This window comes from Marmota flaviventris, chromosome 4 (assembly GCF_047511675.1).
Source record: "Marmota flaviventris isolate mMarFla1 chromosome 4, mMarFla1.hap1, whole genome shotgun sequence".
In the NCBI taxonomy this organism is placed as follows: Eukaryota; Metazoa; Chordata; class Mammalia; order Rodentia; family Sciuridae; genus Marmota; species Marmota flaviventris.
In genome coordinates, this window is record NC_092501.1 from 83,436,985 (window position 1) to 83,455,706 (window position 18,722).

At 39.5% G+C, this 18,722-nt stretch overlaps 1 protein-coding gene across 1 annotated transcript in view; it reads left to right on the forward strand.

Moving 5' to 3' along the window:
- Window positions 1–18,264, forward strand: part of LOC114097622 (phospholipid-transporting ATPase IB-like) — a 155,435-nt gene extending 137,171 nt beyond the window's left edge. The window contains 2 exon segments of the mRNA XM_071611730.1: window positions 2,776–2,864; window positions 18,077–18,264. Of these exon segments, the coding sequence (XP_071467831.1) occupies window positions 2,776–2,864; window positions 18,077–18,264 (277 nt within the window).
- Window positions 18,265–18,722: the final 458 nt, after the last annotated feature.

Here is an 18,722-nt window from a genome sequence, read left to right on the forward strand (position 1 = left end):
TCCCCTGAGAACTCAAGGGGAACTCAGGCAGCAGGATACGCCCTATTCCCAGCAGGAATAATCTTAAACCTGGAACGCCCTAAACCCGATTATCCTAAACCGGGAACACCCTAATCCGCCCTGGTCCTTGAGCAAGGTCACCTACATTCAATGTCACTGCAACATGGGGTACGCTGGCAAGGAAATTGTCATACCTACTTGGCTAATGGCTCCCAGCACTCAACTTCATAAGATATTAAAACTGGTAAGTACATGGGAAGAATGTTCTTCATTTATCAGAATTTCTTACCTTTGGTTGGTGATGACATGGGAAAAGAAAGATTTAGAGCCATTAATTTGGCAAAATTTATCAAAAATACAAATGCATTTAGCCTGGACTCAGTCATTCCATTTCTGGGAATTTACCCCTCTTCTTTGCCCTAGAAATATCTGCAGATATCTCAAGTACTGGAGTAATATTTGGAATAGCAAATATTTCAGACAATAATACCTTGTGATACATCTATATACTGTGATGGAAATGTCCCTGAGATAAATTAACAGGAATAATCAATGCAGAACACTGTGTACAATATGCAAATTCTTTGTAAAAAACATAGATAATCAAAATACGTAATCACACTGGGCACCATTGTGCATGCCTGTGATCCCACTGGCTCAAGAGGCTGAGGACAGAGGACCATAAGTTCAAAGCCAACCTTAGCAACTTAGTGAGACCCTAAGCAACTTAAGCAAGACCCTGTCTCAAAATAAAATATAGAAAGGGCTGGGGATGTGATTCAGTGGTTAAGAGCCCCCTGGGTCCAATCTGTGGTACAAAAAAACATAATCACTCTTACTGATAAAGCACCTCTGCAAAATTACCCAAGAAACTAATAATAGGGATTTACCAGGAAGGAATGAAATGATGAACAAGGCAGGGAGCAGGAGAGGGGCCTTTATTTACTTTCTTTTTAGATATTTATAATGATGCACCTATTTCACCCTGACAAAGAAAGAGGGAAAAGAGGATATATAAATGGGTAAACATATAACAGAGGCTTAAAGATGCTGCCTTTTTAAAGAAGTCCTGACAGGGACATTCAACTGCCAGCTTTCACAATGTCCTGTTCCAGACCTCTGGAGCAGCACCTGTAAGTCTCCAGTCATTGCCCTACACCTTCCAGAACAAAGAAACTGGCAAGCAGATCACCCCATGATAAGACTGCCTCCCCATCGGGAGCAGTCATCTCAGGGTACCTGAATTACCCACTTCTAGGATCACAGGTCTGAAAAATAAATACCCTGCAAAGCAAATGGGAAGTGTTTTCTCAAGTGATAATAAGGACTTCTCCAGAGTAACCTCACACAGAACCAGAACTAAGATAATGAACAACCAGACCAGTTTGACCAAGGCTGCTCAATTATGCACACCTTTGCCCCCTGCCCCAATTCTTTCTCTATTTAAATCTAAAGCTCATGTCAACACCCTGAAGACAGGGCTGAGACACTTGATCTCACTTGTCTTTTCAATATGACTATTTTGATTAAAGTTCCTTTCCTGCTTCTCATCATTACTTTTACCATTTGTTTTTTTGGGGGGTGTGGGGGGGAAATTGGCCAGAACTGATTTAGTGGGATCCTCAGAGTTGGGTCTCTGGCCTGGGATTATAGTACAAAGGGATTTCGGAAAGCCCGGAAACAAATGCTTCTGGGTATCGGAGCAAAATCTAGAATCATTATCTGATTGTTTTAATTACTTTGGAACATTTCAACCTCTTTCTTAAGTTTGTCATGGTGAAATAGGTGCATCATTATAAATATCTAAAAAGAAAGTAAATAAAGGCCGCTCTCTTGCTACCTGCCTAGTTCAACCATTCTCTCTCCTCTTTAGACAGTCCCTAGAAACCCTCCTCTGAGCTGGAAGGGCCGATTCCCATCTTGACAGGAGGCAGGGGTTCCTGATTCTCAATGGTCAGCCTTAGGAACAGAACTGGAGTCACATAAGGGAAATTGGACACCACGTGTAAAGGTGTTGTTGTGGTTGCTGAAAGCCACTGTAACTTGTTGTACAAACTTAAAACCCCTCAACTGGAGATATCAATGCACACAGTAAATCCAACATAGCAGAAGACTCTTGTGGTTTGTTAATATCCAGTATATAGGAAAACAATGTAGGCTTGACCATATGGGTATTTTAACCCCATCTTTCAACTATAGGAAAAAATTTAAATAAATAAATAAATAAAGCATAAACTACATTAATTATGCTCCTTAGAGGGGGAAAATTCATAAAGTGATCCCACCTTTTGGAACTTAGAAAGTCCTACCCTTGGATTTTTCACTGTTGGTCCCATAACAAGTTCTGGGGGCTAAAGAAGAAGGTCCCCCTCATGTTTATGCCAATGCTTTCTACCACTGCCAAGAGTCTTGAACCAAACTCATTTATTATTCTTTGCCATTAAGAAAGGAAGTTGAGACAAATGTTGTTAAGGTACACCTCATGTATCTCTAAGGTGCTCTGACAAACCAGAAGAATGCAAAACACTTATGGTTCAATTCAACTATTTGGAAAGGACAGTTAGGAGAGTTTTATCTAAGAAATGCTCACAGCAAAACACTATTTTAGAAATAGCATCTTGCTGAGTGTGTGTAGATAATACCGTTTTATTTTAGATACATAACCAAAATGTGGTATAGTTTCTTACTTTCACTTACAACTTGATCTTTCCCAGTCAATTCCTTTGAGACCTGTTCTAATAAATTAATGCCAGGCTGTGTTTGATTTACTCCCAGGACGACAGCAGCAAGTCTCACAGTGTCCTTTAGTACACAGCCCTGTGAGATTTTCTTCCGGGATGATTCTGTTGATCTAAGTGCCCCACGTAAGTAACTCACCGTAAAATGGATCATGGTCTGAAACTGTCTGTCCACGAGAGGGGTGAGGAATTAAAAATTAAAAATTCATTCTACTTGAGGACATTGTGCTATGTGAAATAAGCATAATACAAAAGGCCAAAATGCTGTATGAATCCCCTTATGAGGCACCTTGAATCATCAAATTCATAGAGACAGAAAGTAGAATGAAGGTTGTCAGGGAGTGATGAGTAGGAATGGGGAGTCAGTACCTAACAGGCACAGAGTTTCAAAGTGAAAATAGTTCTGGGGACAGATGGTAATGATGGTTTACAGCAATGTGAATGTACATAATGCCACAGAACTATGCATTTAGGAATGGTTAAGATGGTAAACTTTATGTTATGTGTATTTATCACAATTATAAGAAATAAATGGAAACTGCCTATATTATTATCTTTTTTTTCAAAAATAGTTCTTACAGGAAAAGAGAGCTCAATTGGATTTCAGAAGTTAATGTGTTTAGCCTAAGTCATGAGCAAGTTGAAAAAAGATTATTCCAGATTTCTTGTTCCTAAAACATAAAATCCTTAAATGTAAATCCTAAAGTTTTCAAGATTCTCCGACAGATTCCCATTATACCATTTTAAAGATAAAACTGGTGGTAGTGCCTAATAATTTTTACCCAAAGAAACTTTACATACCCTTCATTGGTACAGAGTTAGCACAGCTCCATTAGGCATGAAAACAACTTTGAAGTTATTTCACTTCTCCTTCTCTTAATAAGAAATCCACCCAAAGTTGCCTGAATGGAAGATTTGGATCCTATGTGACCTTCATTTTGCAATATTAATGCTGAATGCTATACTGGGAACAAAAACAAATCAAACAAAAGTAACAAGAAGGAAACAAGTTGTGGTATTTGTTGGGAATGAGACCAAATTGCCCCTTTTTGGACAAAGGCATTCACTGAAATTTTAAAATTCTAGGTTCTCTTATTGTATTTTTTTTTTTTAATTTCTATTGTTTGCCTCTTGGATGATTCAGGACACATGCAAGCTCACACATGCTCACACACTACTTCTTCAGCCTATCCCATGCCCACCCCTTTGCTTTCCTGCCTCTCACTAGAGATCTGGGGGGCAGGGGGAAGCTGAGCAATAATGGGACATAGAAATGAACCAGGATAAGAAAACATATACCAGAGTAGACATTTGAAGGACTGGAGTTAATGTCTCTCCCATCTTCATTCCCAACTGAGGACCTTGATTTCTACATAGGATGAGGTCACCTTCCCTGGGCTCTCATCACACCTTACTTGCCAGCTGTATCCATGCGCCTGGTTGGCCATCCCATCTGTTTCCACAGATTCTCACCAGCACACACAGTAGATTTTCTTACAAAGTAGAATGTTCTCTTTGCCACATGTTAACCATTAGCTTTGGTTTCATTTCATGGCATTCCACTGCAACAAAGTTTTTAATAAAAATGATCTGTAGCCATTGCATCAAATTTCTCTTCTCTCTTTCTCTCTTACACCCATTCTTCTCAGAATTTCATTCCTGCCACTCAACTGATAGTGCTCTGGTTTAGGCCACCACTGAACCTTTTGTAGTCCATTCTCACTCCTCAAGCTGAAAAGAAGCCGGTGGTACCATAGGCTGCTTGACCCTCCTTGGACTATTTCTTTACACGGTTTCTAGTATACTATACCCTTTAGGTTTCCTCCTACCTTGTAGGATGCTCCTTTTTGTTGTGATTGGTTTCTTCCTTTTCTCTCCAGTCTCTAAATATTTGGATGTTCCATGGTTCAATTCTTAAGTTTTTCTCTGTCTATATTCACTCAACTGATGATCTAATCTCATCTCAGCATTTAAATGCCATCTATATGTTGGTAACTCCCAAATCTATATGTCCAGTGCACATTGTTCCCCCAAATCCCAAATTCAAATATCCAACTATCCATTCAACATACCCATTTGGTTATCTAATAGATATTTCAAACTTCACATGTCTAAAGTGAACTCCTGGTTTCCTCTTCCACCAAGATTGTTCCATCTAAGATTTGCCCATCTCAGTTGATGGTAACTTCACACTTCCCGTTGCTCAGGCAAAACCCCTTGATGCCATTTTTAATTTTTCTTTTTCTCTCAGATGGTTGACTCCATTACTTTGGGCCCAAAGTGAGGCAGCACATAGGCGGAAGGGCCCAGTGGAGGAAAGCTGCTCATCTTATGGTGGGGTCAGGAAACAGAGAGAGAAGGGGAAATGGGCCATAGGGAAAGTGAACCCTTTCAGGTCATGTCCTCAGTGACCCCCCTCCTCCAGCCAAGCCCCCACCTGCCTACAGTTACTACCCAGTCTATTTAAACTAGGATGGCCTGATAATGTTACAGCTCCCACAATCCAATCACTTCACCTCTGAACATTTCTGCTTTAACACAGGAGCTTTTGGGTGACACCTCATCTCCAGACCATATCAAAGTCCAAATCCTTAAAATGATCAACAAAGGTTTACTTGATTTGGGCCCTGTTACTTTCCTGGTGTTATCGTCACCTTTTCTTCTTCCTCCCTCATTCACTCTGGCCTTTGTGGTCTTCTTGTGGCACACCAGGTATACTCCTGCTCGAGAGCCCTGGCACTAGCTATTCCCTGTGCCTCCGCTGCTAATCCCTTATATACCTGCACACTCACCCCTTCACATTCTTCAAGTCTTTGCCTAAATATTACCTTCTCAATGAAGCCTACCCTGACCACTCTATTGCCACCCAACCCGACCATGTTTCCAGTTTATCTTCTGTTTAGTTAATAGCTCTTTATTACCCTTTTGGGTACCACATGATTAACTTTTTTTTAATATGTCCTGGCTTATTATCTGTCTTTATTGACAAAATGTAAGCTTCATGAGAGCAAGAATCTTTGTTTTCTTCACTGGTTTACTCCAAGCAAGTAGAAGGACACCTGGTACGCAGTAGATGCTTAACAAAAGTTTTGTTGAATAAATGAAATAATTTATTAATTAATAGGTCAATTAATTAATAGCTGAATTATACATACTAACAGAAACCCATTCCATCTCTCTCTCTCTCTCTCTACAATGTAAACTGTAAATATGGTAAAATGGAATTAATACTTATTAAGCACTTACTGTGCACTTGGCCTTCTGTTGAACACTTGGCCATTGCATTATATCTTGGGAACCACTATGTGAAGGTGATTGTCAGATACTTGTTGAATGACAAAATAACTGACTGAAACTGCATTTCCAGAGGAGGATATGGTGGCTAAGCAAGGTTAAGTCATTGGCCCTAGATTCTAAAACTAACAACTGGTAGAATTCAGAGTGGAATATGTTAAATTCTAGAGCTGAGACATGGAAATCATATAGATGTTCTGCCACTCAACTGGCCATGGGATGTTAGGCAAGTTAATTATCCATGGTTATACAGGAAGCACCAGTATGGGTTTTTTTTACAACTCCAAATTTCTACCTGAAGATTGTAATTGAATTTTCCTGAAATGGGAAAGGAGAAAGAAAGGAAAGAAGGAGGGAGGGAATCCTCAGGGTTTGGGAAACATTAATACCAATATCCAACCAGAGATGGTGATTACACTGACCTAAAGCAGTAGTTCTCCAACAAATCTTAAATCTTTGCAGAATTTAGTTGTCTTTATTTGAGATTCCAGAATAGCACATCAGTCAGAACCAAAAATGTTTCAGAATGCCTCTTTCACCACTTGGGCAGGTTATATTTATAGCCAAAGTAAAGGAAGTGACAAACAGAAAATGGAAGAGTATCAGAGCTGCCCAATTGGTTACAACTCTGTCTTATTTGAACTTGGTTTGAATAGTTGGCTGCTTGAAACTGGCTGAGACTTTGGTACATGTTACAAGAATAGGTTACAGTCTATACACATCAAGTTAGGTTGAAGTTTCCTAAGTAAGAACTTTTCAGGCAAACACAAAATGTATGGAAGCAGCTGTACGCCAAACTTAATAGTCCTGAAAACAGCAATAGAAGTGTCCCCTGTGAAGTTGTTAGAAATGCCAGTTCCTGGTCCTCACACAGACTCACTAAATCAGACCTCTGGAGATGGAACCAGGCATTACCTGGCAAATTTTGGTATGCATACAAGGCAGAGAACCACTGGTCTAATGTTTAGGCAGAATACATGCAGTTTTCTTGGCTCCCTGGGTGATTCTAATGTACAGAGAAGGTTGTGAGCCATTTGCCCTTACTTGCACACAGAGACATTTCATTTAAAATCCTGCTGATTAGTAGGTAATGTAAGTTCCATTTATAGTTTATTTTTCTTTCACAGATCATGAATTCTCACTAGTAAATCCATTGTCATTAATTAGCAACCTGATAAGCCTTAGATACATGTGGATAGAAATAGTGATTGCTGGGCTCTGTGTCTTTTAATCTGAATGCAGTATTGTGTGACAGATCTACTATCTACCCTATCAAGGTCAAGAGTTAGTGAAGGACAGTAATACTTGTTAGCTCTCTATATTGAGTACCAGCTTAACTTTCAGAAATGATTATAAGACTGGTCCTCCAAGAAATATAGTGTTGTTAAGTGAATCAATTCTTCTGGGAATTTCTACTAATGACATTATTTATTTAAACTTAATTAAACCACTTTGAAAACTTATTTAAATCAGCCAAATTTTAAGACAGGGATGTGTCCAGCACGATGGATTCTTTACTAAATTTAATATTAACATCATATGTGGTTTTCCAGCATGATTTTAGCTTCATCAATTACTTTTCTAGGTTTCAGTTGCAAGTGTCCTCCTCAAGATTCAGACATTTGCAGGGCCTCTCCTCTTGAATGCCAATGGAAAAAGGGAATCGGGGACCCAGGAGGCCACTGTTTGAGTTGTTCAGTCTAGTCTCAGCCATGTAAGTGGCAATCACTCCTCAGCAAGTGATATAGATGGTTAAAATGGCAAGAGTGACATAGCCATGGTCAGGTCATTTCCTATAGAATAGCAGTTGCTATGTAGATATCATAATATCAGAACATATCAGAAATAATAATATCTGTACATATCAGAAACCTTGGGAAATCTTTCAAAAGCCACACTAAGGGGGCTGGAGATGTGTCTTACTGGTACAGCACTTGCCTATCATATATGAGGTTCTGGGTTCTATCCTTAGGTAAACACACACACACACACACACACACACACACACACACACACATCCAGCCCCATTTCCAGATCAACTATGGACCCAGAAAGGGATATTGCTTCAAGGGCTTCCTAAGTTGTTATACAGCTGGGTTTGCAAGCTGCTCAGTCATCAGACCCTCATCCTATGGGTCACTTTTCTGTCTAATGTGGAGACTTGCTAGTCCAGTTGGAGTTTCAATGTCTGTCATCAGAATGTTCACCAGCCATTAATGTTCCTGAAGGGTTCTCCTGTCTTTGCCTTCCAGATGGGTATGCATTTTCCCAAACAGAAGGAGCAGTGGTCACTCAGGAAGAACTAGTTCGTGCTTATGACACAGCTAAAATGGAAAACTCAAGAATCTCAAAGAGAAGTTCTGATTTTTCTGAAATTTTCTGAGTAAGACCAAGATCATTGTGTTTTGTGTGCTCATAACCTTCCCTGAAGCTGACAGAGTGAATTGGCACTCCTATTCCAAACTAGAGTTTGTTATTTATTTGTTATTTATATTGACTGATTCATGGGAATAAGTAATGGGGAGGCCTTAGTTGCTTTTCTTCATTTTTCTTCAATATTTTACCCAACATGTTTATTATTTTCTGTGACTGTGAGATAATTTATCAAGTTTAGTCTAAAGTATAAAATTAAACATATTACATTTTAACAAAATTTAAACTTTGTATAAGTTGGGGGTGGGGAGAGTAGAAGATGTCATGTTGCCTAGCAAAGCTATTGTGCCTAATAAATATGGAGCCATGCAGAAACTTCATATGTTGAAATCACACATTAAAGGCATGGAGCAACGCATAAAATATTTCCTGTCACTTTCATTGCATTTTATTGGTATAAATTTGCCCAACATTTTTTATTTCAATAAATGCACACAAAGTCTCAGGCCTCAAAATCATGTGTATGAGAATCTACTAGATATTCCATTATTTTCTACAAATCATTGGGTTCATATATAATCCTCGTTATAATTCTCCCATCCAACAGGACTAGTAGGAAATTCAACTTCAATAATTCTTGGAGCTCTGCCTTTGGCTGTACCAATCATTCAGGGTCTCACATGGTACCGAGCTTTAGGACACCCTCTGCCTTCTGTCATCAGCTCACATTGGTCATCACATAGATACAAGGTCCCTATGGGCCTGGAAGTTCTGGGAAGCTTCTGTGGTAGATATGAGGAACTGAAACCTTTGAGTAGACTAGAAATCCCCATGCCCGTGGTCTTTCTCACATGCCTGGGAAAGACATTCTGCTCCTGGAATGCATCATTTTCCTAGGGCATCTCCAAAGAATGAAGAGATGTCTCACAAATCCCTTTTCTAGTCCAGGTACAGCCCTCTCTACAAGACCCTATTTTGCTTTTTAAAAGTTGTTGAAGGCTACCTTTACTTTTTGTGTTGCCAAAATGACATCTCTAAGGAAATGAACCAAAAAGCCTGACACCTGTTTGAAGGAAAATAAAGTAATACGGAAAACCTTGGTAGAAAAAAAAATTCAGTACGGGTTGGGGTTGTGGCTTAGTGGTAGAGTACTTGCCTTGTATATGCAAGGCCATTGGTTTGTTTTTGTTTATGGAGCTGGGATCTTCTGAGAAACTGAGGCAGCATGAAGACCCCCTCTTCAAACCCTGATTCTTGCGATCAAGTCAGAAAGAGTTTAGACATGTTGCTCAGAATAACAGGAAAAGTTAATCGGAGGGATAGAAAAAGGGAAAAGGGACACTCTCAAGGAAGAGAGTGGATTCTCTCAGAGAGAAGAGGGACAATGTGCCTCTCTTGTACACCAGTTTTATTGGGGATCCCAGAGAAATTTTCAGAGAGTCCACCTCTTGGCTTTTGACTGACATAAAGGTGACATCTCACTTTCAAGTCCCCACTGTCAAAGTAACTGTGGGTCACATTGGCCCATGTTGACTGATTGTAATTCTTACAGATTTTATGGTTGGGAAGACCTATCCTTATCTCCCAGAGTTTCAGGATCTGGTCACAAAATACTCCTGGGTTCCTCCAATTGACATTATCTTGGGTCTGCATTTCTCCTGAAGTTAATGGGTAGTTTGCTGAGGAATATAACATCCTGTCCACTTAGGCTGGGCAGGGATGCAGATAAATGGCTTCTTGGAAAAGAAAGAATGTGGGGGTCAGCATAGTGAGCCTATTTTATAGAATTATTCTCTTAACCTCATGTTTTTACCATCTTCATCTGTCTGTTCCCTAACACACCCATAAATACATCAGAGAAGACTGAAATAATATACCTTGAGATGTTGACAATAATTATATTGGGATGCTGAAAATTTAAGCATTGTTTTTATACTTTCCATATTTCCTACATGTTAAATATGATTTCCAACTTTGGTAAGGTACTTTTATGGGTATTTCAATAGTAAGTATTTCTTCAGTGTCAGGGATTGAATCCAGGACCTCATACATGCCAGGAAAGCATAATACACTGAGTTACGTCCCCAGCCCCACAAATCTTTTTTTTTTTAAGGTCAAGTTGAATCTTTTGCCAGCCACAAAAAAATCACTGGACTGATGATAGTTACTGATATTGAAATTTATTTTGAGAGGCACAAATGATATACTTCCCTTTATCACTGAAAACTGGCTGGATTTGGACCCTGCTTCAATCCCCTTGCAAATTAGGAAAATACGGGTCCAAGAAGTCTCAACTCCTTTTTAAGTGATAAGGAGGCTCCAGGAAGGAGGCAAAGCCTATGAAACTCCTTTCAGCCTTTTGTCCTGATGCACCCCTGCCCTGCCCTGTGCAGTGGGACATGTAAATCTGAAGATGTACATGTACCATCTTTTCTTAATAATCTGCAGCTGCCTCTTCTCCCCTGCCTCCCCTCTTTAAAAATTCTGCTAATTTTCAGGTATTTCAGAAATGGAACTTTTGAAATAAAGAAATTTCTTCTGTCTTCCTTCAAATCTGGCTTTTTACCCCTTCTTCTACCAATTTGAATATTTCAGAGCAGAAAGCCTTATGGCCTAGCCTCTTCCTCCCCTCCCTAGGGAGGAAACTTATGCCACTGTGGTAACAATATTTCCGTGTCAGTTGTCACTGATTGATCTAAAGACTTACCAAGGAAGTATAATGTACCCAGATGGGTTGTTTTTCACTGAAAAAATATGTTTTCAGGAGCGGACTATTTACTTTCCATCTGCCATATTGTCAAGTTACATGCCATTATGTCACATGGCATTTAACTAGTGAGCATTTTTAGAAATGCTAAACTATTTTCTTCCCCTTCCTTCCCTCCCTCCCTCCCTCCCTCCTTCCTTCCTTCCTTCCTTCCTTCCTTCCTTCCTTCCTTCCTTCCTTCCTTCCTTCCTTCCTTCCCACCCATCTTTCTTTCTTTCATTTTTTGGTTACAGGGTGCTTAACCACTGAGCCATATCCCCAGTGGCTCCTCTTTTGTAAATTTTTTATTTGAAGACAGGGTCACCATAAGTTGCTTAGGGCCTTGCTAAGTTGCTGAGGCTGACTTTTTTTTTTTTTTAGTTGTAGATAGACACAATACATTTATTTCATTTGTGCATTATTATGTGGTGCTGGCGATCCAACTCAGTACTGAGGCTGACTTTGAACTTGTAATCCTCCTGCCTCAACCTCCTGAGCACTGGGGTTACAGATGTGTACCACTGTGCCATCTTGTTCAACATCTTGATTAGTGTTAGTTTTATATGAATAGTGGCTTTATTTAATAGCCAGTCCTTTTTATATTTTTGCAACTCACTTTTGGAAAATATATTATTTTAGTCAAAATTTACTGAAAAGGGACAAGAATCAAGGAATCCCCAGTTACTAAACATCTTTAACTTTCCCTTTATGGACTATAAAGTTTATTGGATTTCCAAGTTGAAAAATAAGACATTGTACCCCCAACAAGTTTATAGAATAATAAACCCAGAAAGGATTTTGAAAAGTCAACTCGATAACTGTTTTTGTTTGTTTGCCTTTATATGAAACAATACTGAAATCTCTGAGAAAAATGAGTCTTTCCTCCTCATATGTGTCATTTTATATTTAGCAAGTTGTAATCTCCTTTGTAAATGACAAACAAGGGGAATATATCCTACACCAAGCCAGGTGGGGAAGAAGCACCAGATGCTGGTTCACCTGCTCCTGCCCTTCTAAATCCATCCTCGGCACCAGCAACAGGACTCAGTAATGCCCAAGCATCTATGTCTCTCAAGAGAGACCCACCATGTTATAAATCTTTTCTGCTCATTGGAGGTCCACAAGAGTGTATTCTGCCCTTAGAGTGAAGGGTCTGTACTAATTTCTCTGCTCCCTGGTTGTAATCCTGGGTGTTCTTACCTCCTCCAGCTGCACACTCATTTCATCCTCTGATATTTACCTAAAAAGTTTCCAGAATCCACAGAAAATATGGTGGGAAATCCACCCATCCTCCTCCAATTATTGTGAGGAGTCTCAGCTCTTCCATTTCTCATGTTCATCTCAGCTCCAGTTTCCTACCTGACCTAAATCCTTGATCTTTTTCATCTTGTCTCTTACCGCTATTTCCTTTTCTCCATTGTCACTTAACCTCAGCTTGGAGCACACCTTTTTTCCTTTGATTTCCTTAGACCCCACTAACACAAAACAATTATAATAGTCAACTTTTACTGAATATTTGAGAAAAATGGGAGAGTAAGAAGGCAAATTCTATTTGTACAAATGGTAAGAAGACAGCTGTCCCATTTTGCCTAGAACTAAGGTATTTTCTGGAATGTGAAACTTTTGTTGCTAAATCAAAACAAACAAACAAACAAAAACCTCTTAGGCAACCTGGAATGAGTTGGCCATCTTAAATATAGATAGCACTTAGAGTTCAATTGCTGATGAGGCACAGAACTCAAAATGGCAATGCTTACAAAGTTACAGTTCATTGCTGGAAAAGAACACACTATAGCAACTGCATTAAAGTAAGGGTGTGCATCATTTTCACTTTCAAAGACTGCTTCACACCTGCAGGTCCATAGAGGCCACAGCCCTCTGGAAGGGCTATGTGGGCACACAGGAGTCACCATCTTGAGCATGGAACACCTCAGAACCAGGGAGTCCAAAATGCCCTGCTGGTTCTCGTAGACACACTCTAGTACATAACTAATCCCAATGGCAGAGGGTTCCAGGGTTCTGGGGATGTCTCACCCAGACAAGGTTTAAATAGCCGCTCTTACTATTGCCAATAAACATAACTGGCAAGCAGGCACAAACCCACAGTTACAAAGAAACACCATTAATCAGTACAGTTCAAGCTTTGATCAGGCACTTTTTAAAAACAGATCAATTAGATCAGCTGAAATCAATCTCATAGCCCATATTATATCCAGTAAAACCAGAAATTTAAAATGGTTTGTGATTTTATTATTGTAAATCCTTTGACTTTTGCTGTTAACATAATCTTTTATTTAGTCACCTACTTGGGTACTAAGCTTCCTAACAGTAAATGCAGCTAATTTTATCTTCCCATTTCTTGTCTCTAACTCAGCTTTACTATTTTCCTGGAGCATTTTTCTCTACTTCTCAGGATAAATTCTTCATACTTTATTTTCCAAAACAACTCAATTCTCCAAATTCTTTTTTTTTTAAGAGAGGGGGTGAGAGAGAGAGAGAGAGAGAGAGAGAGAGAGAGAGAGAGAGAGAGAGAGAATTTTTTTAATATTTATTTTTCAGTTTTTCGGTAGACACAACATCTTTATTTTATTTTTATGTGGTGCTGAGGATCGAACCCAGCGCCCCGCGCATGCCAGGTGAGCACATTACCGCTTGAGCCACATCCCCAGCCCAATTCTCTAAATTCTTAAGAACACCTAAATTCTCTCCTAGAGAGAGAATTTTACACCTGCTTCAGTTTTATGGGTTTTTTTTTGGGGGGGGGGGGTTGTTTGTTTTTTGTTTTTTGTATTCCAGCTCCCATGCCTCTCTTCTTTAGGGTGGCTAATATGAAATTATCTGTGTTTAAGTGGGAAAACCACACTGTTAATCTGCTCATGGTTATGAGGTTTACCCATTACATGCAATTGAGAAATCTCACCAAGTGCTTTCAATCAAAGCCTTTTAAATCCCATCTCTCATCACTTTGAGGTAAGCAGTTTTAGTCCATGAAGACTCTGACTCTTTGGATTCTCTCTTCTGTTTTATTTCTGCTTATCCAAATTAGTCATGTCTCTCTGAGGACTCCTATTTCTTGCAATATTTTGCAAGATATGGCAATGCTACATGTATTAGTTTGCAGTACGATTTACAGTATTAATTTTGAAACTTATTAGAATTAACTAACTGCTATAACTAAAAGCTTCCTAAAACCAAAACATTCATTACTCCCAGAGTTCAAATACATGATCCTGGGTGGCTTTTCTTATGTGGCTTCTCAAGGATACAAACCTATTACATAAATACTAGAGATCATATGTGGGACATTTCTCACAGACTAGAGGCAGAAGTGATATCCATCATTTCTGTTCATATTCTACAGGCTAAAATTAATCACATGATATCACCTAGACGTAAGAATGCTAGGAGGTACCATCTTTGTGTGTGCCAAAGAAAAGCAGTGTGGCAAGTGTACCAGCTTTGGTTTTGCCACGGAAAGCCAATCCAGATTAAAGCAGAAGGTGTTAATGTCCTGAAAATAATATCTTAAGGAATTCAGAAGATTTCATATAATAGGTAACATGATCAATAGGAAATACATTAAAGATAGGGCGAAGATTTCTTTATTAACATGGGGAAAAGGAAATTAGAAATCACAGGAAACCTCAATCGCCGCCCCCCCCCCGCCCCATTATGATCTTGTAAGAAGACCAAAAGAAGGAAATAAAATGTTGTATAATGTTCATGGTACAGAAAGAGAATATATTTGTCTTCAAAGCTTGTCATAGTTTAACTAAGGAAGACAATAAAATTAAATACAGAAAATTGTAGGGAAGATAATTTAAGATACTACTTGGCCAAGCAGGAAAAATACATAATAAAAAGAATGTAAATATCATTCATTAGTTTTCAGGATAGAGACCTGGTTTATAACAAAGCATAAAAAATCCAGAATAAAAATTTTAACAGCCTTGGAATGTAAAACAATGAGTAACAGAACAGATTAGAGCCAAGTGTGGTGGTAACATGCCTATAATCCCAGCTACTCAGGAGGCTGAGGCAGGAGGATCTTGAATTCCAAGGCAGCCTGGGCAACTTAGTGAGACGCTGTGTCAAAATAAAATAAAAAGGGATGGGGATGTAGCTAAATAGTAGGGTGCCCCTGGGTTCAGTCCTCACTAGGGCAATTAAAGAATGAAAGAATAGATCCGAAGGAGGAAAATAGATAATATATATATATATATAGTAAGAGTCAGAGTCTAAAGTTGATGAAACAGAAACAGAAGTTTAAAATATAATTTAAAGTTATGACAGGTAATGGGGAGATATCTTGGTAATACAGTGCTTGCCTAGCATGTGCTGGGCCCTGGGTTCAGTCCCCAGCACAATAAATAAATACATGAATAAATAAAGTAAAATTAAAGGTCTAAAAATAGTTATGGCAGTAACTGAGAATATTAATAACAATAATATATTCATTAAAAATTGAAATGATTGAGTTGGTGTATATGTGTGTGAGCACACCTGTGTGTGTGTTCAAAGGAAATGCTCAACTCCAGCAGTCATTAGGCAAGATAAGCCCAAACTGTTCTTAGCCTTGAGCAACTGCCTCTGAGCTTCGCAAGAAGATGGAGCCCACTCAACCTAGTATATAGCAGAATACTTTTGACAGACATTTGGTAGGCAGCTTCTAAAATGGTGTCCAGTCACTCCTAAATCCAGGTTTCATGCTCATGCCCTTGTATATTCTGTTTGCCCAAATGTAGACTGCATTTGCCAAGTTGATTCTAGTACTTAGAATATGGCCAAAGGGTGGGATGTCACTCACAAAATTAAGTTATAAAAAAATATTCAGGATTCCATTTGTGATCTTTCTGGATCTCTCACTTGTTCACTCTGATTAAAGCCAGATGCCATGTAGGAAGCTACTGTATGAGGAAGATCATTTGGCAAGAAACTAAGAAAGAACTCTAGCTAATTACCAGTAAGGAACTGAGGCCCTCAGCCAACTGGCTTGTGAGGAACTCAATCTTGATGACAACCACATAACTGAACTGGGAGCTGGGCTCTCCTCCACCTGAGCCTTCAGATGGAACTATAACCCTATCCAATTCCCACCTTGATTACAGCCTCGTGAGACACCTTGATTCAGGGGACCCAGCTAGTACATATCTGGATTCCTGCCCCAGAGACTCTGTGAGATAGTAAATGTTTGTTACTCTTAAGTCTCTAATATTTAGAATAAACTGCTACACAGTGATAGATCACTATTAAAAATATCCTTATTATTTGTAGACCTAAATTTTTATTTGCTTTTCTCATCCATGTGACTCATGTCACTCCACAATCTTCCTCACTTCTAGGGTGTTGAAAGCTCATTTGTCTACCCAACATCCATTCTCCTTGTCTTTCCTGTTGACAGTCTGATTGAATTAGAGAATATGTTATGTTCATTATAGTTTCAAAGCTTCCCTTGCAGATAAGATGCCCATATGACACCCTTGATGCTGAATGATAAAAGAGGATTACACTAAGTTGTTAACATGGTGGGCATGTTAACTTTTCCTATTTTTCTTATTTCCTACAGGATTTTTGTTTGTTTGTTTGTTTGCAGTGCTGGGATTGAAGGGCTTTGTCTTGTGCATGCTAGGCAAGTACTCTACTACTGAATTACATCCCTCACCCTCTTCTTATTTACATGGACCTGATACTGGAAGTGAAGCAACCATATTCTGTGAGGCAACAAACATATCCCATACATCAATAAGTAAAAAGATACCAATTCTTGATGACCTTCTGAAATATTTCAGTCTTGGCCTGAGTATCATAAAATTATTAATTTGGGTAATCCACTATTTCTCAGATTTGACTTACTGACAGCAAACTTCATTCTTAACTCATATCTTGACATGGCTACATGCTGAGGTAAAAGTATTACAATCTGTACTCCCCATTTAAAAGTTTTCATTGAAAGGGGAGGTAGTGGGGAACAAAACCAACCAAATTATATTGTTATATTGTGTTCATGTACAAACATGAAACAACACTATTATAACTATAAAGCACCAATTAAAAACAGAATTTTGAGAAAAGGTTTCTTTGTGTTTGGACACAATGAAATATTATCACGTCTAACATTCATATCCACATCTAATATTTCTCATATACTTTGAATTCCCCTATGAAAGATATTTTGTATTCCTTTCTGAAAGATAAAGATTTGTCTGACACAAACTGAACGTCTTAGAGGAAACTTATTGTCTAGTTTTCAAAAGTTCTTATTTTAAAATTATAAAAACAAAAGATTGGGTGTACTTTTCAGTGGTAGTGTGCTTGCCTAGCACGCATGAGGTTCTGGGTGATCCGACCCATCCCCAGCATAAATAAATAAATAGACAAAAGGATAAATAAATGGTTTTAATGGGGCAGGGAAGTCTCTCAGAGGTTAAAACTATAGCAAAATAAAACCACCTGTTCCTAGCCAATAATTTCATAAAGGGTTAAACAATTTAAATTAGTTAAATTATATCCATACACACATATTATGTTTTAAGGGTGGATATAACATTTGCTCCATTAACTCCATTTTCAATTGTTTATCCTAAGGAAATAATTTGGTTAAGTGGGCACTAAAGCCGCCATTAGGGAACTTTTTAGATAAGCCATGAGAATTCCAAAAGATTAAATTTTTATCCGATATAGATTAGCCCTGTTCTGCTTAAAAATCTCCATGACTGCATTTAGGATTAAATTCAAATGCCTTCATATAGCTCTTGATGATCTGGCCTTTTCTATCTTTGCAATCACAGGGCGATTTCACCCTTCTTTTCTTCTCCCCAAGAACACGCACCAGGGGTAGGAGAAGGGAAGCTGGAGGTAGGAGGAAAGCGGTCCTTGACGTGCTGCTGAGTCGGGGACATTTCCTGGGTGCTGACGCTTCCTTCAGGATACCCTGATTCCTGCCCTCGAGTTAAACATCCGTTGGCCAGAGCTGCCCAACGCTGCGCTCAGAGCGCAGGAAACACGTATCTTCAAGCGCCCCCCAATCCAGGCCCGGTTGAACCCCCGCACACCATTCCCCGCTCCAGTTCCCCCACACCATCCAAGTTCACGGTCCACGTTCCTCATTACTGACTCCTTCCACCCTTCGGGCTCCCGGCAAGTTCTGGTTTGCCGGCGGCCAAGAGTTGGAACTGGGGCGGGGAGCAGAGACCAGGGACGAGCTTGGAGGAGAGAGGCGGGGCGAGGGCGGGGCGTAGCGAGGGGCGGGGCGCAGAGGGCGGAGGCAGGGCGGGAGGAGGGGAGCTGAGGGGAGTGAGTTGTAGCGAGGGGCGGGGCGCAGAGAGACCCAGTGTTCTCTGGTCCAGCGTTCCCAGGGATGGGTCAATTTTGCTCAGAGGTTTCCTGCAGAATTGAAAGGGGTAGGGAGAGAACTGAAAGGGAGATTAAGAGCCGAGGAGAATATTCTTGACACAATGAGCTTTCAGCTTTCTTCCTTCTCACTTTTGAGTCCCTCAAAAGCCCCGTGCCCCATGGAAGCGCTTCTCTGTGGACTGGACCCATCTACACTATCAGGCAAGTGGTTAAAAACC